The sequence below is a fragment of the Mustela putorius genome, unplaced genomic scaffold, assembly GCF_011764305.1.
Source record: "Mustela putorius furo isolate JIRA1106 unplaced genomic scaffold, ASM1176430v1.1 tig00000596_pilon_pilon_pilon, whole genome shotgun sequence".
NCBI lineage: Eukaryota > Metazoa > Chordata > Mammalia > Carnivora > Mustelidae > Mustela > Mustela putorius.
The window spans coordinates 16,524,162-16,545,022 of NW_025421428.1; the positions used below are offsets into that span (position 1 = coordinate 16,524,162).

General features: G+C 54.2%; 1 protein-coding gene across 8 annotated transcripts in view; it reads left to right on the forward strand.

Moving 5' to 3' along the window:
- EHMT1 (euchromatic histone lysine methyltransferase 1) overlaps window positions 1-20,861 on the forward strand; it is a 136,601-nt gene that overhangs the window by 58,289 nt on the left and 57,451 nt on the right. For 4 of the 8 annotated variants that reach the window (XM_045082814.1, XM_045082815.1, XM_045082817.1 and 1 more), the window contains exons 2-4: window positions 7,663-7,729; window positions 13,906-14,462; window positions 20,627-20,807. In XM_045082814.1, coding sequence (XP_044938749.1) covers window positions 7,663-7,729; window positions 13,906-14,462; window positions 20,627-20,807 — 805 coding nt within the window. The other 4 variants (XM_045082823.1, XM_045082821.1, XM_045082818.1 and 1 more) reach the window with 3 other exon arrangements.

The following is a 20,861-nucleotide window of genomic DNA, read 5'->3' on the forward strand; positions in this document are numbered from 1 at the left end:
GCTGGGTTATGACGAATTGCATTTGATGTGGCCATTTCATGTCCACTGACGAAGGAGAAACCCTCAGAGCAGAGCCTTTCTGAGTGGCGGAGCACAGGTCTGTCCTGAGAAGAAAACGCATTCGATTTAACGTGTCGCAGAGCAGTGCCTTTATTTTACCTACAGATTGTTATTGAAGTTGTAGATGGTTGGTACAGGTTTGTTTTATGATTACGTTAAAACAGTTTTTTAAAAAAATTAATTTATTTGAGAGAGCACCAGCGGGGGAAGGGGAATGGGCAGGGGGAGGGCCAGAGGGAGGAGGAGACGCAGACCCCCCCCCCGCACCCCGCGCCCCGCGATTACATCTGAAGGGAGGGACACACACAGACAGTGACGGTGCTGTACAAACTTAGGAAAGGTGCTTTTGTGTCAATCCTCAAGAAAGCCTGACTGAAACCTAGATTATGTCCACGCACATCCCCATGTGCTGTAACGATGCCAGGGCCGTCTCCTGTCCTGTGTTGCTAAAGAGTCTGTGACGCGACCAGACCAGAGCGGACGCGGCCACATTAGTGCTCACGTGAAGAGCAGACACTGCTTTCATAGGCTTTGCATCTTAGCATTTCCCCTTCCCCCAAGCCTCTTGTTCTTATTGACTTAAAAAACAAAACACGTAGGGCGCCCTGGGTGGCTCAGTGGGTTAAGCTCAGGGTCCTGGGATCGAGCCCCGCATCGGGCTCTCTGCTCAGCGGGGAACCTGCTTCCTCCTCTCTCTCTGCCTGCCTCTCTGCCTACTTGTGATCTCTGCCTGTCAAATAAATAAATTTAAAATCTTTTAAAAAAACAAACAAAAAAAACTCCAAAAAACAACGAAGTGCTTTTCCTGGGAAGTGTTCTGTGCAGGGTCCTGTAGTTCGACTTGGCTCGTTGCCTGACTGGGCCGTAGCTGCTGCCGCATTCTGTCCCGTAGGGGCTCTCGTTCTGGATGTGAGGTAGATGGTTGGGAGTTGGTGGCCTTCGTCACAGCTGCACTCCTGTGCACACACGCTGGGCCTGTCCTATACCCTTGAGGTGGGCAGGGTCCAGGTCAAGGCCTGGAGGGGCCTTGCTGCCGCGGGCATTTGGTGAGAGTGTCAGAGTGGGGTTAAATGGGTGAGGGTATCTGAAGGCCCCGGAATAAGACTTTGTAATGTCTCTGGGTTTTTTCTCTGTATTTTATTTTCCTCTGTGTTCTGTGCTCGTTGAAGAAATTGTTTTATTAATAATAATGATCCTATTAGGAATAGGATTTCAACAGGCGGAGAACACTGCCTTTTAAAAATGTCAGCAAAATAAATAAATAAAACTTTTTTAACAAATGGGGTTCCTGGGTGGCTCAGTCGGTTAAGTGTCTGACTCTTGATTTTGGCTCAGGTCATGATCTCCGGGTCATGAGGTTGAGCCCCGCACTGGGCTCTGTGCTGAGCGTGGAGCCTGCTTTTAAGATTCTCTCTCTCTTTTCCTCTTCCCCCACCCCCACCGCTCATGCTTGCTCTCTTTCTCTGTCTCTCAAAAAAAAAAAAAAAAGAAAAGAATAAAAAGGTCAACATTACCACTTCAGAATTATAGAAACCTCGACTCCCGTCTTTTGTTGACTCTTAAGGACGCAGTGCAGGGTTGCTCAGTTCAGCAAGGAAAACACACAGGGCGCGCAGGTGCGTTCAGGTAAACACGCTTCCACTAGAAACATGGTTTGTCACACACCTGAACTTCCGGTGTACCTGGGTGTGCGCGGCTCGGGCTGTCTGCAGTGCCGGCCTCCTTGGTTGCTGGATGTGCACTTGGCCGAGTGAGCCTGGCAGGGTCAGGCTCTGCTTCAACCCCAGGACACGTTTCCCCTAGGTTTTTGTGTGTATCATAATCTCCCAACTCGCATTTACGGAAAAATCTTCATCCACGTCAGTTCTTCAGTGCGTGGGGTTTGCATTCAAAAGAGCAGAATATCTTTTTCTAGAAGGTCACATCTAACTCCAGCACCACAGGGGCATGGCGTGTGGGCTCCGTTATTCCGTTCCGCCTTTCCAGGAAGACTTGCTCCGTGGCTGCTGTCACAAGCCGTTCCGATCATGTGCTGGACAGGCTTGGTACAGCGCCTCCCCTGCCCACAGCGGCGGTTGGGCCTGTGGCCATCACAGCACTCTTCTGATTGGGGATTTGCTACGGTGCGAGCCTGTCCAGGCAAGGGAAGGGACTGTTAGCACTGGCAGTTGTGAGGCCCAGACTCCCTCTTTGGCTTCGCTGCAGGTCCCCGAGCAGCCTCTGTGAGGCAAGATGGGGATGGAAGGGGGTGCTGGGCGAGAGCGCACCCTGAGGGCCTTCTCTTCCTCCGGCTCCCCGCTCCTCCCTCCCCTGCCCTGCGTCATCAGTGGTCACTCAGAGTGACGAGCAAGGAGGAGGCTTGGGCTTTAAAAGTAGGAGGCGCAGATAAGGCAGAGATGTGGCTGCTTTTTCCTAGGCTGTTACTCTTGTCCACGGCCTGGCATGTGGGTTGGTGCTTATCAGATTCCTGAATGCAGTCAAAGAGATCCAGAACAGAAGAGTGGATAGTTCTGGCATTTGAGAGTGTGTTACGTAGTGATCTTTAAACAGAGTGTTTTGGGAGAAAAAGTCATGAAACTTCATTTCATGGCAGGGATGTGTGGCTGACAGTGGGGACAGGAGACAGCTGGTCTATAGGTGCATTCGTGAATGTTCTGGGGAGGCTTGCTCCGTTGTGCTGGCCCTGGGTGCATCTTGGGACAGTGAGTGCCTGGGGGTCTGGAGGTGGCTTTTTTTTTTTTTTTAATTTAAGATTTAATTAATTAATTAATTAATTTGACAGAGATCGCAAGTAGGCAGAGAGGAGGCAGGCAGGCTCCCCGCCGAGCAGAGAGCCCAATGCGGGGCTCGATCCCAGGACCCTGAGATCATGACCTGAGATCCTGACCTGAGATGAAGGCAGAGGCTTAACCCACTGAGCCCCCCAGGCACCCCCGGAGGTGGGTTTAAGCCTCTGACGCAGGAAGCTTGGCGTGCTTGGTGTGGGGCATTGGCTTCGAGGCCAAGTGAAATTCCTGTTTAGGACCCCCAGAAGGCTCTTGTTTGTATGGGTTCTATCTACTGGTGTTTACCAAAAAAGAAATTAGAACTGAAGCTTAAAAAAAAATACTTAGAAATAACAAAAGTAAGCATGTAACATGCTGTTTACATGTTAGGGTAAATAATTTCTGTGAAAAGTAACTATTTTCTTAAACAACCACCTCAGAAGAGTGGCATTGCTTTACAGGTTGGTCTGTCCATGTCTGGCTCTGACGGAAGGGGTGTGTTGCAGTATTTGGTTGCAATATATGAAGAAGGTCTGGCCTCACATAGACATGCGTTTTGAGCCTTTTAGATAATTCCAGATGCTTTGGTATACTGTGCTAGGACCTGACAGGGCAAAGCGGCGCCGATGGCCTCCCTTCCTGTGAGGGTTCAGCCCATGCCCTGCCTTGCATCTTCACACCGCTCCCCCGCCCCCCACCTGTGTCTAAAGATCAGGTGCTGCTCATTGGGGAGACACCGGCTCGCGGAGTTGTGGAGAACTTCCAGACGTTGACACGTTTCATTATGCGATATCAGACATCGGACCCCCTCATAACCTTGCCCGCGGCATCACAAGTCTGTAGGTGTTGGGCGGCTGTCAAGCTCACGGAGGCAGACACACGTTTACCAGAATTCCCATTTCCACTCAGAACCCAGAATTTTGACACTGGCAACATACCGTTGGTTTTCTTTGAGGTCACAGGCTCACTGGGTTTATTTTGAGGAAGTGTTTGGCAGATGCCCAGTCTGTGTAGCCATAGCTCTGGCCCCCAGAACTCTGGCCGGTTCTTCCAAATGCAGATTCCCCGTGAGTGACACAACCCAGCCCCTGTGCCAGGCCTTTCCTGAGTGGCCAGCAGCCCTGGACTGCTGCTTGCTTACCTTTCTTCTGCTGCTTTCAGGAGAAGGCTGGTGGGGAGGTCGCTAATCCCACTGCTTCACCAGGGGCATTCTCAGGTGAAGGTGGCTTTACCTGAGTGCCCAGCGTTGAAGGATCACCGAGACGTTTAATTTGGTGCCATCATCTTGACTCCTGCTAAGGTGCCCCAGGAAGCGCAGTGAAAGAGGCAAGTGGGGTTCTGGTAGTAAATAGAGCTTTGACCTCTTGGACCTCTGGAAGGGTCTTGGGACCCCAGAGAACTGTTTGAGAGTGGGTGCGGGCCGGAGGTGGTTGGGATGCAGCTGTGTTGGGCTAGGAGATGGGTCCAGGCCTGAGCACTCTGGGCCTTGCCCTGGATTGCTGTGGGAGGTCAGTGGGGCCCTGGGGTCAGATGCGATGGCCCCCTGCCCCCCTTGCTGAGAGGCATGGCCAAGACCAGGCCCTGGGAGGGATGGGGTCAGGTCACGTGCTACTGATAAGCTTTGAGGGCAGGCAAGTAATGGGGGGGCAGGTGAGGCAGGGCAGGAGAGGGTTTTCCTGGGTCCACATGCAGGGGGCTCAAGGGCTCGGCTCTGTGGGGCGTCCCAAGAGCCCGTCCCCTGGGCTCCGCCAGTGCTGCCGTAGCTTCTCATCTCTCCGTACTCTGTAAACCCGATTCCTTGTAAACTCTCCTTCTTTTATTTTTTATTTATTTATTTATTTTTTTAAGATTTATTTATGTCAGGGACGCCTGGGTGGCTCAGTTGGTTAAGCAGCTGCCTTCGGCTCGGGTCATGATCCCAGCGTCCTGGGATCGAGTCCCACATCGGGCTCCTTGCTCAGTGGGGAGCCTGCTTCTCCCTCTGCCTCTGCCTGCCATTCTGTCTACCTGTGCTCGCTCGCTCTCTCCCCCTCTCTCTGATAAATAAATAAAATCTTTAAAAATAAAAAATAAAAAAAAAAGGTTTATTTATGTCAGAGAGAGAATGCATGAGAAGGGGAGGGGAAGCAGAGCCAGCCCAGCTCCGTCTCCCGACCCAGGGGCTCAGTTTCTAGAACCTGAGATCATGACCTGAACGAAAACCAAGAGCTGGACGCTCAACCAGCTGAGCCACCAGACGCCCCTAGACTATCCTGCTTGTAAATGCTGGGAGCTGACTGAAGATGGGAACTTGTGCAGCACAGCTCTGTGGAGCCGTCTCAGTAGCGCTTCCCTGGTGACCCCAGCTCGGCATCCGCCCAGCACCCCGCCCAGCACCCCGCCCAGCACCCCGGCAGTGTGCGCACCAGCCCAGGCGTGGCCACCTGGAGCTGGAGCTAGACCGGAAGCTCCTCCTCCGCGGGTGGGGAGCTCCCGGGGCGGGAGATAGGACGGTGGACAACTGTGCGGCGCGGCCCCTGCCGTAGGAGCCTCAGAGTCTGAGACTCCCTCACTCCCCCTCCCCCCGCTGGCACTGGTCCTGTCTCCCAGGAGCCTCCGTTCTCTTGGTGGGAGATGGTGGAGGGAACCCACATTCTGTGCGTGGGGTGCTGCTTGCTGCTGGGGTGTCCTTGCTTCTGGGCCCTGGCCGGCCCGGAGCTTTAGCTGTCAGGCTGCTCTGCGCTCCCTCCTCCACTACCGAGTTCCTAGAGCTAAAGCCAGTACCCTGACCTCATGTGCCGCTAGACTCAGGCCACCCACCTTGTGCTGGCAGCATTTCCTCAGCCCCAACCCCAAGCTGCAGAGGGGCAGGACTTGAAGTCTCTGCAGAAGTTCTGTTTGGTTCTGCTGTTGCCAGGACAGGATTTTGGTACTGGTTTGGGCTACGTGTTCCACCTTCAACCCTCTCTTGGTCTGCTGTCAATTTGATAAGTTGTTAGCCTTTTGAAATGGTGATGAAGACTGTGTTCCTTCTTGCTAGTACACGGAGGCTCCGTGCACAGAGAGCATCTGGACTTGGGAGGGTTTTGTTCTTTCTGGTCTGGTTGTGGGCTGAGCTCCCTTTGGACTTGTGGGTGTGCTCGCCGGCCGTGCTCTGCCCATGCAGCAGAAGCTGGCTGGCTGTGTGTCTCGGCTGCCGCAGAGAATGCCCCCAGGCGTACAGCTGGGCGGGAAGCAGACATGGAAGTGGACCCAGTGGCCTTTCTTACTGGGGCCTCTTAGGCCCCACGTGCTCATCAGTTCCTTTTGCGTGCCGCACATCGCCGACATTTTGGGGCTGTGTCAGAGAACAGGACAGGCCTCTCTTGTGGGACCCAGAGTTCGTATGTTGGTGGGGCGGGCACACAGGCTGGGTGGCATGTCTTGGAGGGGGGCACCAAGCAGGCAACAGGGCAGGGCCCAGGAGAGGCTGTCTGATAAGGCCATTGGCCTGTTGAGAGGCTACAGGGTCCAGGGGCTGGCGTCTGGGGTCAGAGTGGGGAAGGTGGAGCAGAGGCTGGGCCCTGTGGCTTTGCTGCCAACAGTGAAGCCTTGTTTCCCCTTAGTGACCTGGGAAGACCCTGGGGCTTAGGGAGGGCTGCCTCCAAGTCTGATCCCTTCGAGGAAATCTTCCCCATCTCTGGGAGGAAGTCTCAGCCCCTGGACTTTTCTTTGCTGTGACGCTGTGACTTCTGGCTTCCTGTGGCAGGAGTGGCTAAGAGGGGGATTACAGGAGGGGGTCTGCCTTTGAAAGGGGGTTCACTTTGGAAGCCACCAGTGGGGCCACATGTGACGCTCTAGGGAAAGGTGGGAAGGCCTCGGGACGAGCTGGGCCATGCTCGTTGCCTGTCTTGTCCTGTGTACCCGGGGAGATGCAGCTCTGTTCAGGACCTGCAGGTGGGAGCCTCCTGGAGGCGCTGAGATAGGAGAGGCTTCCTGGGACTGGAGGCTGTTGTGCGACCTTGGGGTGGTTTGGTGGTCCCGAGTGACCGGGTAGGGCAGTGCCCCGCTCTTGGGTCCCACGCTTGGCCCCACATTCAGTGAAATCAGCAGGGAGCTCACGGTTCTGTAGGAATGTTCTGAGAATGTGTTGTGGTATCTTTTGGAGAATACATTCCAGATGTTAGGTGCTACAGGAGTTGTGCCCTTAGAGTCTGAAACTCTTCAGTGGGGAGCCTGGAGGGTCTGCATCTTGCCCCTTCTCCTTCCCCATGGTCTCATGGTGACGACTGCTGCCGCACGGGAGGGACCCATTCAGGAATGTTTTGTGTGTTTACAGTCACTTCTCCAGCCAGATTCTAAGCCTCCCAAAGGCAAGAAGTTTTAAAAAACAATTCCAAGACCTTTCATAATTTATGCCTCCGTGTAGTAGAGCAAATACTTAATGATTCACGTATTTACTGAATTTTCTTGGTTTATCTATTTATGCAGTTTTTTTTTGGAGGTTGACATTTGAAATCCTTTGATGAATTCTTGTCAGCGGCAGAATGCACTTTGATATAATTTGTAGCATTCCTGTAACAACCAAAACATTTGAGGTTTCTAGTTATGTAAGTAATGCATGAACGTGTTCCTTTTCTTAAACAACCATCTCCAAAAATACAGTTAGGTCAAAGTTTGCTCGGGCTGGTCTCAGAGTGTCATTCCTCCTCCTGGAGGTGACTGTTATCTGCTGGCTTGGACACCCCCTAGCCCTCTGGTTGTCTGATAGTGAGTCTTTACCTGGATCCAGACACGAAGTCCATCTCAAGAAATCCTGGCGGAGAATTGCATAGTCTGCCTGCAGGTGAACCCAGGCTGATGGCTGTTTCTTCTTTAGCAGGCAGTTCCGGCGAAGGGGGAGACGAAGCAGGATTGCTGCATGAAAACAGAGCTGCTGAGGGAAGGTAAGGGTGCAGTTTGCTCCTGCAGGAGAAGTGGCCGGAGGACCTGTCGCTCTGGCGTCCCCTCACCCGTCCCCGGCTCCTGACATCCTTGCTTCCAGCCAGGTCGCTGTATGGCTTCCCACCTCCGTTGCCAGATGGACACAAAGGCACACACATGACATCCGCTAGAGAAGGGGACTGTTCCCAGAAAGTGAAAAACAGACACCTGGTAGGCCCTTGTCATAAGTGCACCCGGAAAACTCGGAGCGAGAAGGGCCATGTGGGTGTTTATGGCAGCTTCATTCCCATTGCTCCCAGCTGAGCCACTCAGGTGCCCGTCCCGGGCTTCCAGCCCCTGCGCACCCGGTGGGTGGGGCGCAGCAGGCCCGAAGAGGGAGTGGCCACGTCGCACAGCAACACAGTTGACGCTGAGCCCGTTTTGCTGAGTGAAGGGGGGCGAACCCACAGGCCACGTGCTTGGTGACTCCATTAGTATGACATTTTGGACAAGGTAAAAGCAGAGGCAAAGCAGCAGATTTGCAGGGAGGTGCAGGGGGGTTGCAGAGGGCCAGACCTGTGAGGGGCTGCGGTGGGAGGCACTCTGTTCTGTCAGGGCTGTGGAACACACCGTGACACGTGAGTCCCACTGCGTACACACGAGACACGTGGGGGCCGCTGAGAAGTTCATTTTGGAGAGCTGCGTTTGGCCTGGGCACCATGAGGTCGATGGCGCAGGAGTGGTGCCGACACCGGGCTTCGCTTGGCCGTGTCTGTCTGGGGAGATGGGCAAGCAGCCCTGGGCTGCCACGTGGCCGCAGGAGCTGAGCAGGTGAGCCGCGCCCCATCCCATCCTCTGGCCAGCTCCCGGGAAGGATGGTGCAGGAGGAGCCTGCCAAGGTCACGGGACTGTCCTCCTTCCTGACCTTGGGCGCTGTTCCTAGCACTGTGGGTATGCTGGCTGCACGCCCAGCGATGTGTGATTCTGTCTCTCTTCTTCCAAGGAGGGGGAGCGAGCTGGGTGCACTGCCGGGATGAGGTCACCCCGGCTGTCAGACACAGCCTTCCTCTGAGGACACAGGGACGATGGTGTGCAGGTGGTGCTGGCCACGGCCACGGCCACCAAGACCACTGTGTGCATCAGCAGGAGAGATCAGGGCTGCGATCTGATGGGTACAGAGCTGGGGCCCGTCTCCCCAGGCCCTGCAGGTCAGCCTGCAGTGTCCCGGCACGGACCTGTGTGTCTTGGCAGATATCAGCCTCTGAGTCCCTGGATGCAGCCCCTCTCGGCCTAGTGGTAGGAAGGGGCCTGCCGTGCAGCCCATGCCAGTAGCCGCTCTTCTGTGCCTTTCCTGAGCTGTAGTGTGGCCGCCCAGCATGATTGTTGTCGCCCCTCTCTGCATCCTGGGCGGTACAGGAGCTGCCAGCATACCTTTTCACGTCTCCATAGTCACCTTCTCGCGTGACCACCACGTACACATCCAGGGGCCACTTGGGTGAAGGCAGAGCACGGGCACTCCAGCAGCCCGGGCCATAGGGCAGGACTGTCCCTGGAAGTGCGTGACTTGGTGCACGAACAGGCTTGTTATGGAAATACTTCCGATCCCAGTAGAGTTCTGGGGACTCCTGGGAGCAGGGCGGGTCCGGCGACGCAGTGCCTGCTGTGCTTTCTGAGACTTTCTGCACCCCGTTCCCTCCCTGTCGAGGATCCTGAGCTCAGCTCTGACCCAGCCAGGCACTTTCTGGGTGGATTGCGGGGCCTCTGGGTACCTCATCCAGCCACCAGCTTCCCTGTGCTTCGCCCCCTGGCCAGCTCTGGGGGGTGCCCTTCCCAGAGCTGCCCTCCACACAGCCACCCACACCTTCCTCTGCCTCCAGGGACACCTGGGGCGCTTAGGGGCTTAAGCCTCTGTCTTCAGCTCAGGTCATGATCCCTGGGTCCTGGGATCGAGTCCCGCATTGGGCTCCCTACTCGGTGGGCATCCTGCTTCTCCCTCTGCCACTCCCCCTGCTTGTGTTCCGTCTCTCGCTGTGTCTTTCTCTGCCACATAAATAAATGAATGAATTAATAAATCTTTAAAAAGAGAGAGAGGACCTGCCTCGGGGTTTCTGCCTGGTGCTGTGCTACCCCCCGCTGCTGGAGGTGTTCTCGTCCAAGGACATCTGTGGTCTCCTGCTTTTCTCCCTCCCCATCTCCCCAGCTCCCCCCGCCCCTGCACCTTTTCTCATGGAAGCTGTGGATAAATCAACTTTCCGCTCTGACACACTGCCCCGAGCCACGGCCTTGACCCTGCCTTCTGAGGAACCCTGGGACCACACCTTTTATCCTCGCACCGGCAGCGCGGGAGTCCTGCCCTCCACGGCCTGCCAGCACTTGTGATGCCTGTCCCTTCCACAGTGGCTGTGCCAGGGGGTGCGAAGTGCTGTCCCGTTGTAGTTCGGATGTGCGTTTTCCACGTGATTAGTTGAGCATTTCTTCATGTGCTTATTATTATTAGCCCTTTGTGTATTTTTGGAAATGTGTAGTTTAGATCCTTTGCCTGCTTTTCAAATTGGTTATTGATTTTTATTGTTGAATCGTCAGACACATGTTCCTCATCAGATGTGTAACTTGCAAGCGTTTTCTCCCAGTCCATGGCTTGGCTTTTCAGTTGTTTGACAGTGTCCTTTGAAGCACAGAAGTTTCTAAATATTTTTAAGATTTATTTATCTGCGAGAGCGCACACGTGAGCACAGGCAGGGGAGCAGCCGGCAGAAGGAGCAGCAGGCACCCCCTGAGCAGGGAGCCTGACGTGGGGCTCGATCCTAGGACCCCAAGATCATGACCCGAGCCGAAAGCAGACACTTCGCGGACTGGGCCCTCCCAGGCGCCCTGTATGATTAGACTTAAACTGCTGAACTGTGCTGCGAAGCCCCTGCACCACTCGGCATCACAGCAACTGTGTACGGCGGACCTCCTGTCCTCGTCCGAGGGTTTAACCACCCCCTTCGGCGGGCATCAGGTGGCATCGCCGTGCTGGCCAGATTTGCTGTTTCACTTTTGAGAAATTTTTAATCTTGACGAAGTCTGATTTGTCACTTTCCTTTTTGGGGTTGTGCTTTGCTGTCAAGAACCATGTGCCTCGCCTAGCCCTAGATCCTAAAGATTTCTTCATTTCTTTTATTTTTCCTCTCCAAGTTACATAGTTTTACATTTTGCATTTACCTTTTGCTCTCCATTTTGAGTTAGTTTTATAGATTCATTTCTTTTTTTTAATTAAATATTTTTTTTTAATTTTACACAGAGAAAGAGAGAGAGTGGGGGGGCAGAGGGAGAAGGAGACTCCCTGCTGAGCAGGGAGACCGATGCGGGGCTTAATCCCAGGACCCTGGGATCCTGACCTGACCTGAAAGCAGACGCATAATCGATCGAGCCACCCAGGTTCCCTATGGATTCATTTCTATAATCAGTCTTTCAAAACTCAGTCATTGGTTCCTGCAGTTTGTAGATTACTTTGGATTTTCTACAGTGGGTCACGTCAGTGACAAGTAAATTTTGCTGCTTCTTTCTGACCTGAATGCCCTTTGTCACGTTTTCTTGCTTGTTTGATGGCTCTGGCCAGAGCCTTCAGAAGAATGGATATTAGTAGCAATGGCCGATGGCCACAGTTGAGGCCTCTGAGATGAAGAGTGCTGTTCCCTTCTCTAGCCCGCCTCTCACAGCAAGCTGACCCTGTGCGGGCCGGGTGGGTCTCCCGCTCTCCGTGGTGCCTGCTGGGCAGCCTGCAAGCTGGCTCCGCTTTGATCCCACAGGCTAGGGGCTCGGTCCCACCAGGCCCCAGTCCCAAGTCAGAGTCCCTGGGCACATGTGACTTGCTACACGAGGGCCTGGCTGTGAACTGGAGGTTCCCACAGCCCCCTCCTTGAGTTCATGGAACTCAGGGAACCACAGACGCGCTGTCGCTGGTCTATTACAGAGGGCACGAGTCGGGAGCGGCCCAGATGTGTGGATGAGCCTCCAGGGGTCTTGGTGAGGCCCAGATGTGTGGAACCCAGCTTCAGAGGTTCAGAACCAGCAGGACCAGGCACGGCTGCGGAAATCTGCCTTCTAGCCGGCAGTCCGTGCCCTGCCCCCTTGGGCTGCTGTCCTAGACCCTGCCGTGCCCAGTGGTACCCCAGCCCGCCTTGTGGTGGTGCTGTGGAGAGGCCTGTGGCATCCTCCTCTGATGCAGGGAGACTGTTTCCCTGTGCCTTTACTATTCTTTTCCATGATTCACTTTGCCGTTTGGGAAAATCTGTTTTTCGCTTTATGCTTTAGAACAAAGTGGTGGAGTTCGTCATATACCGACGGAGTTGTGATCGGCCGTCACTGAACTTGCAGACCCAGTGAGAGGCAGTTTGACGCTTCAGATTTGTCACCCCATTTAGGGCCATGTTTTCATTTAAAATCTTTTTCTTCACAGAGGCCTTGAGTAGTCTGGTCTAAAATTTTGTATTCTTTATAGTTTTTCCTGCTTTTGCAAATAGTGTTTTTCTCTTCTCTTATTTTCTAGTTAATACCGGTGCAGGAAGATGCCCTTGAGTTTTGTAGCTTGAGTTTGAAGTCAGCAGTCTCACTGCACTCTTATGTGTTAATTGCTAATGGACTGCATTTTTAAAGTACATAATGGTGTTGGGTACAGAGGCTGGAGTTCTTCCTTTGTCTCCAGTGCTTCTCATTTCTGCGTTCCCGCTTTTGCCTGACGGTACATCTGTTTTTGTGTAAGATCCTTGTGGTGTTCCTGGTCTCACATGGAGTTCACTTCCTTCTTTCTTTTCAAGATTTTATTCGTAGTTTATTTGAGAGAGAGGGAGAGCGAGCTAGCGTGCGTGTGCGTGTGAGCAGGGGGAGGGGCTGAGGAGAGAGAGAGAAACTTAAGCAGACTCCGTGCTGAGCACAGAGCCAGACTCTGGGCTGATCTCGTGACCCTGACATCCTGACCTGAGCCAAAACCAAGAGTTGGACACTTAACCCACTGAGCTACCCAGGTGCCCTGAAATTCACTCATTTCTGAATTAAGTATATGCTTTCTGCAGATCTTGGTGTAAGGCTTTTGTTTACTCTGTCCAAGTAAGGTCCTGCCTATTCTGTCTTGCTTAGGGCTTTTAAAAGAAAAACAATCCTTAATTAATAACTGTGTGTTCATTTAGAAAGTATTAGAAAGTGTCTGCTGCATTAGAAAGTATTAGGAAGTATCTGCTGTACTCATATTGTGTCCCAGGCCCTGTTTCTGTCTCGGGGCGCAGAGCGGACAGACGAAAGTCTTGCAGACCTCACGCTCTGTGGCAGAGGAGCGGACGGCTAATACCATAACGTGGGGTCTCCTGTGGGTTTCATAGAGTGAAGCGTGGAGTCTTGAAGGCGCCTGAAGCTCTTTCTGCATCCAGGGGTGTGTGATCATGAGTTTTCTGCTTTTGCCTTTGTCGGTGAGGTTGGATATATGCGTCCATCTTCTGACGCAAAATGCCCTTGCTTATCACTGGTCCTGGACAAAGTCTGTTGAGTTGTCCTGGGAGACCAAGCTTTTATGGAGCATAAAAGTTTTTTCTTGTGAAGCTGCTTCTGAGGCCTTGCTTTCTGTCTAAATCATGCTCAGTTTTATTTTACAGTCATGTGTTTGTTCCCGGTAGATAGGCAAATCTGTGTAATAGGTTTGAGATCTTGCTGTCTTTTAAAAAATGAATTTACCCAACAAATGGGGAGTCTATCCTGTGCTTCTGGTTTTAGACTGTGTCCCCCAAGGCAGGACTACAGGGCCTGGCTGCACCTTGCACACGGGGTAGACAGGTAGCTGGCCTGTCTGAGCTGAGGGCCGATGCCCCTGTTCAGGGTTTGGCCTTCTCCAAACGTTAACCAATTACTTGTCAAAATTAGTGTCTAAGACATCATTTTAATATTATTATTTATTTTTTTTAAATGTTTATTTTTAGGTAAGTTCTACATCCAGCATGGGGCTTGAACTCACAACCCTAAGATTAAGAGTTGCCGGCTTTTCGACCGAGCCACCCAGATGCCCCTAAGTCATCATTTTATATTTAATCTGTTTGAACTGAAGTCTACTTTGTGCATGAAATAAGATGGTTTTTCCTGGGACGGTTTCACGTACACCCTTCCAGGAAATGGTAACTGTCGGGTGGGCTGAGTCCTGACAGGGCGGTGACCCCATCTCCTCTGTTCACAGAGCTCTCGATGGCCGCCGATGGAGGCTCAGCAGAGAAACAAGGAAGCGAGGCCCCTGTGGCTGCGGACAGCGAAGCCAACGGGTCCTGTGGAAAGAGCGAGGCTGGCAGTCACGTGACCGCAGCGCAGCACCCTCAGGAGAACGCGGTGGCCAGCCCCCAGGAAGGTACCAACAAACTAGCTCGAATAGCCGAAAACGGGGTTTCAGAAAGAGACAGTGAAGCCGGGAAGCAAAACCACATCAACACAGACGACTTCACACAGACTTCTGTCATCGGGAGCAATGGGTACTTCTTGAATAAGCCGCCCCTGCAGGAGCAGCCCGTGCGGATTACCAGCACTTTGGCTTCCTCGCTTCCTGGCCATGCTGCGAAAACCCTTCCCGGAGGTTCTGGCAAAGGGAGGACTCCCAGTGCTTTTTCTCAGGCGCCAGCCACAGCGCCGGCCAAGCTCGGAGAAGCAAGTAAAGAGACCGAGGACAAGAAGCCCGCAGCCGCTGCGGCCGACGTCAAGGTCCACAGGGCGCGGAAGACGATGCCGAAATCCGTCCTGGGCCCGGTAATGCGACCCCTGCCGGGACGGGGCTGCTCTCGTTTCCGTGCTCGCGTGCTCTCTGATCGCGGCGACCGCAGATGGACTCCGCGCGTGAAGGGCGGTGCTTACCAGCAGGTGGTTGTCTTTGGGCCTGGGACGAGGAGGAGAGGCTGCTGACCGTTGCGGCGCGAGCGACACGCGGTCCACCCTCCCGGCGTCGCGCTGCTTCTGGGGGCCTGGCGTGTGCGCAGACACCTCTCCACCCCTGCTTCGGGCCTGGGCGCTTTCTGCCGCTCGGGGAGAAGAGCTCGGACTCTCAGGAAATAAGTAGCCGCGACATGGGTTAGGTTCTTGGTGTGACGGAAGGAAGGGACGAGGGACACATTGAGAACACGCCCAAGCCTCTGGTTTCATGCCAGGCCCATGGGCGGAGGGAACGGGTATCGAGAAGCCAGTATCCTGCTGGGGGAGGCGGCTCCTGCCATCAGCGCGTGTTCTGTGCCCCGGGGCCTGGCGCGTTTGGTCACACTGTCCACAGGCACGTTTGCCCTTCCAGTTCTCTGTCAGTCTGGCCGGGGGTGACTTCTAGGTCTTCAGAGGAGTTCCCTGGGGATTGCTTGTACCTGCGCTGCTGGTGCGTGTCCTAAAACTCGTCTCACTGTGCGGCGTTAGGAGGTCATGCGCGGTGTCCGTGCAGCCTTGTGGGGCTGCGCCAGCGGGCCTGTGCCCACGGGCCCCGTCTGTCTGAGACGCGGGTCGTTCCTCGGTTTGAGGGAAGTGCTTCGTGCGGCCTTTCTGTGGCGCTCTTGACGGGGCCCTGGGCTGTGTGTTCCAGCTCGGGCTTCTTCTTCGGCACTTACGCCCTTGCTGTCGTTCTGTATGTGGAAGACTCCGCTTCCGGCGTTTCGGTCCTGATCTCTCTCCTAGAGCATCCCGTCTTGCCCTGCGCAAGACGCTCGCTGCTGCTCTGCGGCCTGTGTCGCTGCTTCTCTCCGGGGTGCTCACCGTCTGGCTGTCCGTCCGCTGCGCTCCCCGTGGCTGCTGACCCGCCTGCTGCTGGGTGCCCGCAGCGGCCCTGGGCACCCGCGTCTCTCCCTGTGGGTCTTGTCCCTCTTAGTCTGTCTGGCCCTGCCGTGGTTTCCATCTTTTGCAGTGCTCCTGTGCACGCTCCACAGCTTTAGAAAACCTCTTTAATAATGCGGAATTCACAGGAAGCTGCAGGATAGTACAGAGCAACCCCATGTAGCCCTCGCCTGGTCTCTTCACCTGGTCTCCCCCGGGCTGCATTTTGCACAGGGAGAGCCCTGTGCAGATTTCTGCGAACAGCAGCGGGGAACAGCTCCCTGGCCGCCTTCGTCCCCACCCACTGCGCCCGCCATCCGTTTCCCCATCTCCACAGCCGCGCCCTGTCCCGTGTTCTGTAGGAAGGTGGGGCCTGTGAGAGCGACCCCGTTCCCGTGGGACCGACCACACTGTGTCAGTGGGTCCTTTCCTTTTCCTGCTGAGGGGTTTCCTGGGGGGTCTGTGTCCCAGAACTGAACTGCTCCCAGGTTGAGGGGTGCTCGGGGCTTTTCCAGTCTGGGGCTGTTACATTAAAGTTGCTCTGGACATTTACTTGCAGGTTTTTCTTTAGGCAGAAATTTTCATTTCCCTGGGTTAGATATCCAGGAACATAATTGCAGGGTCATGTGTTAATTGGGTATTTAGCTTTTGTAAGTAACTGCCAATCCGGATTCCCAACAGGCTGCAGCATCTTACGATCCCAGAGGCAAGGTCTGAGCGGTCGGCTTTCTCACACCGCTGCTGGCATCCACTCGTTTTGATTTTAACTGCGGTGCCTCAGCGCGGTTTTCATTTGAACACACCTAATGGCCAGTGATGCTGAACATCTTTTCAGTGCTTACTTGCCATCGTATGTCCTTTTTCATGAAGTGTCTTTCTTACCTCTTGCCCATTTCACAGCTGCTTTGTGAGCTTTCAGAGTTCCGGGTATGAGCCCTTCGCCATGGACCCACTGGCCGACTTCTCTCTGTCGGTGGCTCGTCCTCACCCTCCCCGTAGGGTCTTTCCTGGAGGACAGCCGTCGCGTCCTGACCCCACATCAGAGTTTCTTCTTTCATGGCTCATGCTTTTGGTATCATGTCTACAAACTCTCCACCTAGCCCTGGGTCCCAAGACTTTTCTGTAATTTTTAAGGCAGTTTTTTATTTTTGTATAGGTTTATATTTTTATAAATACATGGTCTATTTTGAGTTAGTTTTTGTATTAGATAGCAGGTTTAGGGTAACATTCATTATTTTTGCCTGCCGTGTTTTGGCTCACCATTACCAAGTTTTAAAATGCAAGTCAGAAACTTTACATCGTTCGTCTATTTCTTTGAAATTATACTTTTATTCTGTTCTTGTTTCCAGGACTTTATTCTAATACACGCCTATTCTTGGGCATCTTTTATTGGCACTCTGTCGTAATCCTCTAAGGAAAGCAAAGCAATTTGGAATTTAACTTCAAGAAGTTCCTCTGACCGGTAGGCGTCTCTGGGTGTTACTGTGTGCCGCACCGAGTTGTTAGAGTTGCAGCGACATGCCGTTGATCGATACACGTATCATTTGAGTCCGCCGTAGGGACAGAGGACAAGAGGGTGTTGAGACTTCAGAAATTATTTCCTGAAGCCCACCCCTGCCTACTGCACACCTGGGCACTTCATTTGCCCCTGGGGCCCCCCAGGAGGACGAAGGGCACAGTGACATAGCAACACATCAAGGCGGTGGGGTCCCTGAGGGCCCCTCTGATGTGCAGCCCCCTGGCTCCAGACCCGGCCTCTCCTGCCCTTGGACTTCCTGCGCCCCAGACCCAGTTCCATCTTGTTTGGTTTTCTTGGGAGACCTTGTTTTACTGAAAGTTGTGTTTTAAAATCAGTCATTCCAGTGACGAGTGTTACAGGCTTGTGATAATAAAACCATTTTGTTTGTAAGAGTTTAAGAATGAAGGCGTGTTCTTGCTGCAGGGCTGATGTCCCCTCGCAGTGTGGCGCCTGCTCTCACCTGGTGTTGGTCCTGTCAGAAAGCACGAGCACAGGGTGCAGCTCGCTCACGGGCAGAAAAAGTGGAAGCTTCTGGAAGGGAACCTTTTCCTCTTGCATTGAAATGTTTGTTACTGTGTCCTGTGCTGCAGACTGTCTAGTTCTCCCTGGTTCGACCCTAGTTGAACTGCACAGACTTCTTGGGGCCTCGGCATGGCGGCCCTGCAGCCTTTTCCCTTTGTGTCCCTGACCCTGGCCTCCCTGTCCGCCTCCAGACGTGATTGCTGCCGCTGGTGTTCTGTAGGTGCTGGACAAAAGGTGCGGCCTTGTTCTCGGAGCCCTCCGCCTGCCTAGAGAGGTCGTTTTGAGATTGTGTGAGCCCTTGTTCGTTGCCGCTGGAATTAAGTACCTGGTAGGGGACGTAGGCTGGGCTAAGAGAGCTCACAGGGGCCTGGCAGGTGGCTCGGGGCCTGCCTCCTGGCTGGAGTGGGGAGCACGGAGCGCTGGGGGTGGGTAGGCCCAGCAAGGGCCAGACCCCCTGGGCCTCCAGCACCTTGGCCAGAGCAGCAGTGTGGCCCCCTTTCTCTGCGGCTTGGGCCACAGGTCCTCCATCTGTGTCGGGGGCTGGGGTTGGCTGGGGGCTCACGGCTCCGTCACAGCAGTGGGTGCCCCTCCATGACGCTGGGTGCTGACGTCCTGCCTCCGCGGCAAGCAGCTGTGTCTTTCATCTTTTCTGCTATTATCAGAGAGTAGAGCCCTGACAGAGTCTAGAATCTTCACCCACGTTCAGCAGCTCTTGATTTTTTTTTTTTTATTCAGATTTTCAGAATAATACCTTAAAGAGTTTGTGTCCAGGTGAGAATTAGCCTCATATACTGTTTTCTCCTCAGGTTTGATTTTTGCCCCTCATTTGTGTTTACTGTAAAATCACCTTTTGCATTTGCTTATGAGAAGAGCTGCGGACGCCAAGAGTCTCTGTGGCCACAGTCTGTGGGGCGGCTCACAGAGACGGAAAGGGGCTCTAGCTCTCTCCTGGGTTCCAGCAGTGACTGCTTTAGGGACCACCTGATGTGTTTGAGAGAGACTGAAGACGTTTGCAGAGTTGACAACTTACACGTGAACTGTGCCCCGTGTGCCCAGGCAGTTCATTGTAAAGGTGGTGGGGAGGACGGGGGGTTGGGGGAAGAAGGAAGGGCGCTCCGGGGCTGGGCCACGTTCCCTGCCAGGCGACAGCTCAGCAACCAGATAGGGTTGCTGAGCCGAGTGTGGGTAGGTCCCGAGCTCTCGCCCCAAGAGCTGGCATCCAGGCCACCCTCCTAGGTAGGCTCACTTTGAAGGGCAGGGCTGTCAGACGCGTTCACCCTTGTGCAGCCGTCCTCCTGTCCGTCCCCAGAGCTCGTCCGTCTTCCCGGGCTGGACTCTGTCCCTGTAAACCCTGCGCCCGGCGCCCCCGCCACACGTCTGTGTCCGACTCCTCCGGCCTCCTGGGTGTCTCCGCTCACGACACACCACCGGTCCGTCCGCGCCGGGCTGACCGCACTCGGCACCGCGTCCTCCAGCTCCGCCCACGTGGCCGCGGGGCCGGGATCCCCTCTTTAAGGGGGAGTCACGGTCCGAGGTGTGGCCGGGCCGCGTCCTGCTCACCCGTGGGCCTGTCGGTAGCCGCTCGGGCCGCTCCGGTCCCTCGGCTGGCGACGCTGCTGTGAGCCGTCGGGCACGCAGCTCTCGGAGACCCGCCGCCGTTCGTGAGGTAAATGCCGCACCTGGGATTGCCAGATCCCATGAGTTTTGTGTTTAGCTTTTTGAGAAACGACCAAACTGTCTTCCATAGCGGCGGCACCATTTCACGGTCCCCCCCGCAGCACACCGTGGTTCTGGCTTCTGCACACCCTTTCCAACGTTTGTTGTTTTGAACTGAGGCGCAACCGGCAGTTCCCTGGGCTTGTCTTCTGTTGTTTTCGGAGTCGCCCTCCCGGTGTGTGAGGTGATGCCTCGTTACGGTTTTGATGCGCCTTTTCCTGACGACCAGTGATGCTGAGCGTCTTTTCGTGTGCGCAGCCCATGTCTTCTTCGGAGAAGTGTGTGTTCAGAGGCTTTTCCCAGTTTTTAATCAGGTTGCTTGTTCTGTTGTTGATTGGGGGAAGTTCTTTATATATTCTGGATATTAATCCCTTATCAGATATGCAAATGACTGGCAAATATTTTCTTCCAATCCGTAGGTTGCCTTTTCATTCTCTTGATTGTGTCCTTTGATGAACAGAAGTTTTCAGTTTTGATAAAGTCTAATTCGTCAGTTTTTGTTGTTCTTGTGTCCTGTCTAGAAATCATTGCCCAACTCAATGGCACGAAGCATTCCTCCTGCCTCCAAGAGTTCTGTGGTTCTGGATCTTTGATCCGTTCTGAGTCAGTATTTGTGCCCGGCATCAGGCGAGGGTCCCCTGCATCTACCACGCGTGGAGTCCCCCTTTGTCCGGCGCCGCTGACTGAGGGATGCCTGTTCTTTGCTGTTAAGTGCGCCTGCTGTGTGTGTGATGAGACTTGGTAACATGGAATTTGATATGAGGTCCGGCTCTCACGAGGATGTAGGTGATCTTAGAGATGCCGGCGGAGGGTTATGGTCAGTTGTGTCTAGCTGGTCGGGCGTGAAGGTGCTGCTAATGGGCACGAGGGGGTCGGCAGCTGTACTGCAGGCTGCTGGGGTCTCAGAAGGCCGAGACCGAAGACAGACCTAGGAGAGGGGTGAAACTGAGCAGGAGGTAACTTGAAAGTGGAGTCTGTTGTGGGGGAGGTGTTGCACGTGCAGCCGTGGAAATGACCATGGAAGCACTTTGTTGCTGATACTTTGACTTAAGGCAGCACTTACAGGTTTCTCCTGTAAGGGGCCAGGCGTGTGCTGTTTCAGGTTCATTGCCGCATTCGGTCCCTGGCGTTGTCAACGCTGGATTTAGCTTCTAGGTGGTGCCTGTGTCACCTGGGGCGTGGCCAGGCACGCGTGTAAGGCCGGGGGTGGCCCCGTGATGACGGGAAGCTTTCTACTCGGTCTCCTCTTGCTAATCTCCTCTCTTGGGCAAGGCAAGGTTTTGAGGAAAGGAGCTGCCTTCGGGGGCTGCTGTCTCCGTGACCACCTGCTCGTGTGTAATTACAGTTATTAATTGTCTTTATTTTGAAGCACGCAGCCAGTAAGGATCCCAGAGAAGTTCGAGAAGCTCGAGACCATGAGGAGCCAAAAGAGGAGACCAACAAAACTCTTTCTGATTTTGGACGACAGCAGCTTTTACCCCCCTTCTCACCCCTTCATCAGTCACTACCTCAAAACCAGTGCTACGTGGCCACCGCAAAGTCACAGACAGGTAACAGGAGACCCAGCTGCGGTCTTGGCTCTCCGATGGCGCGTTACAGGCCTA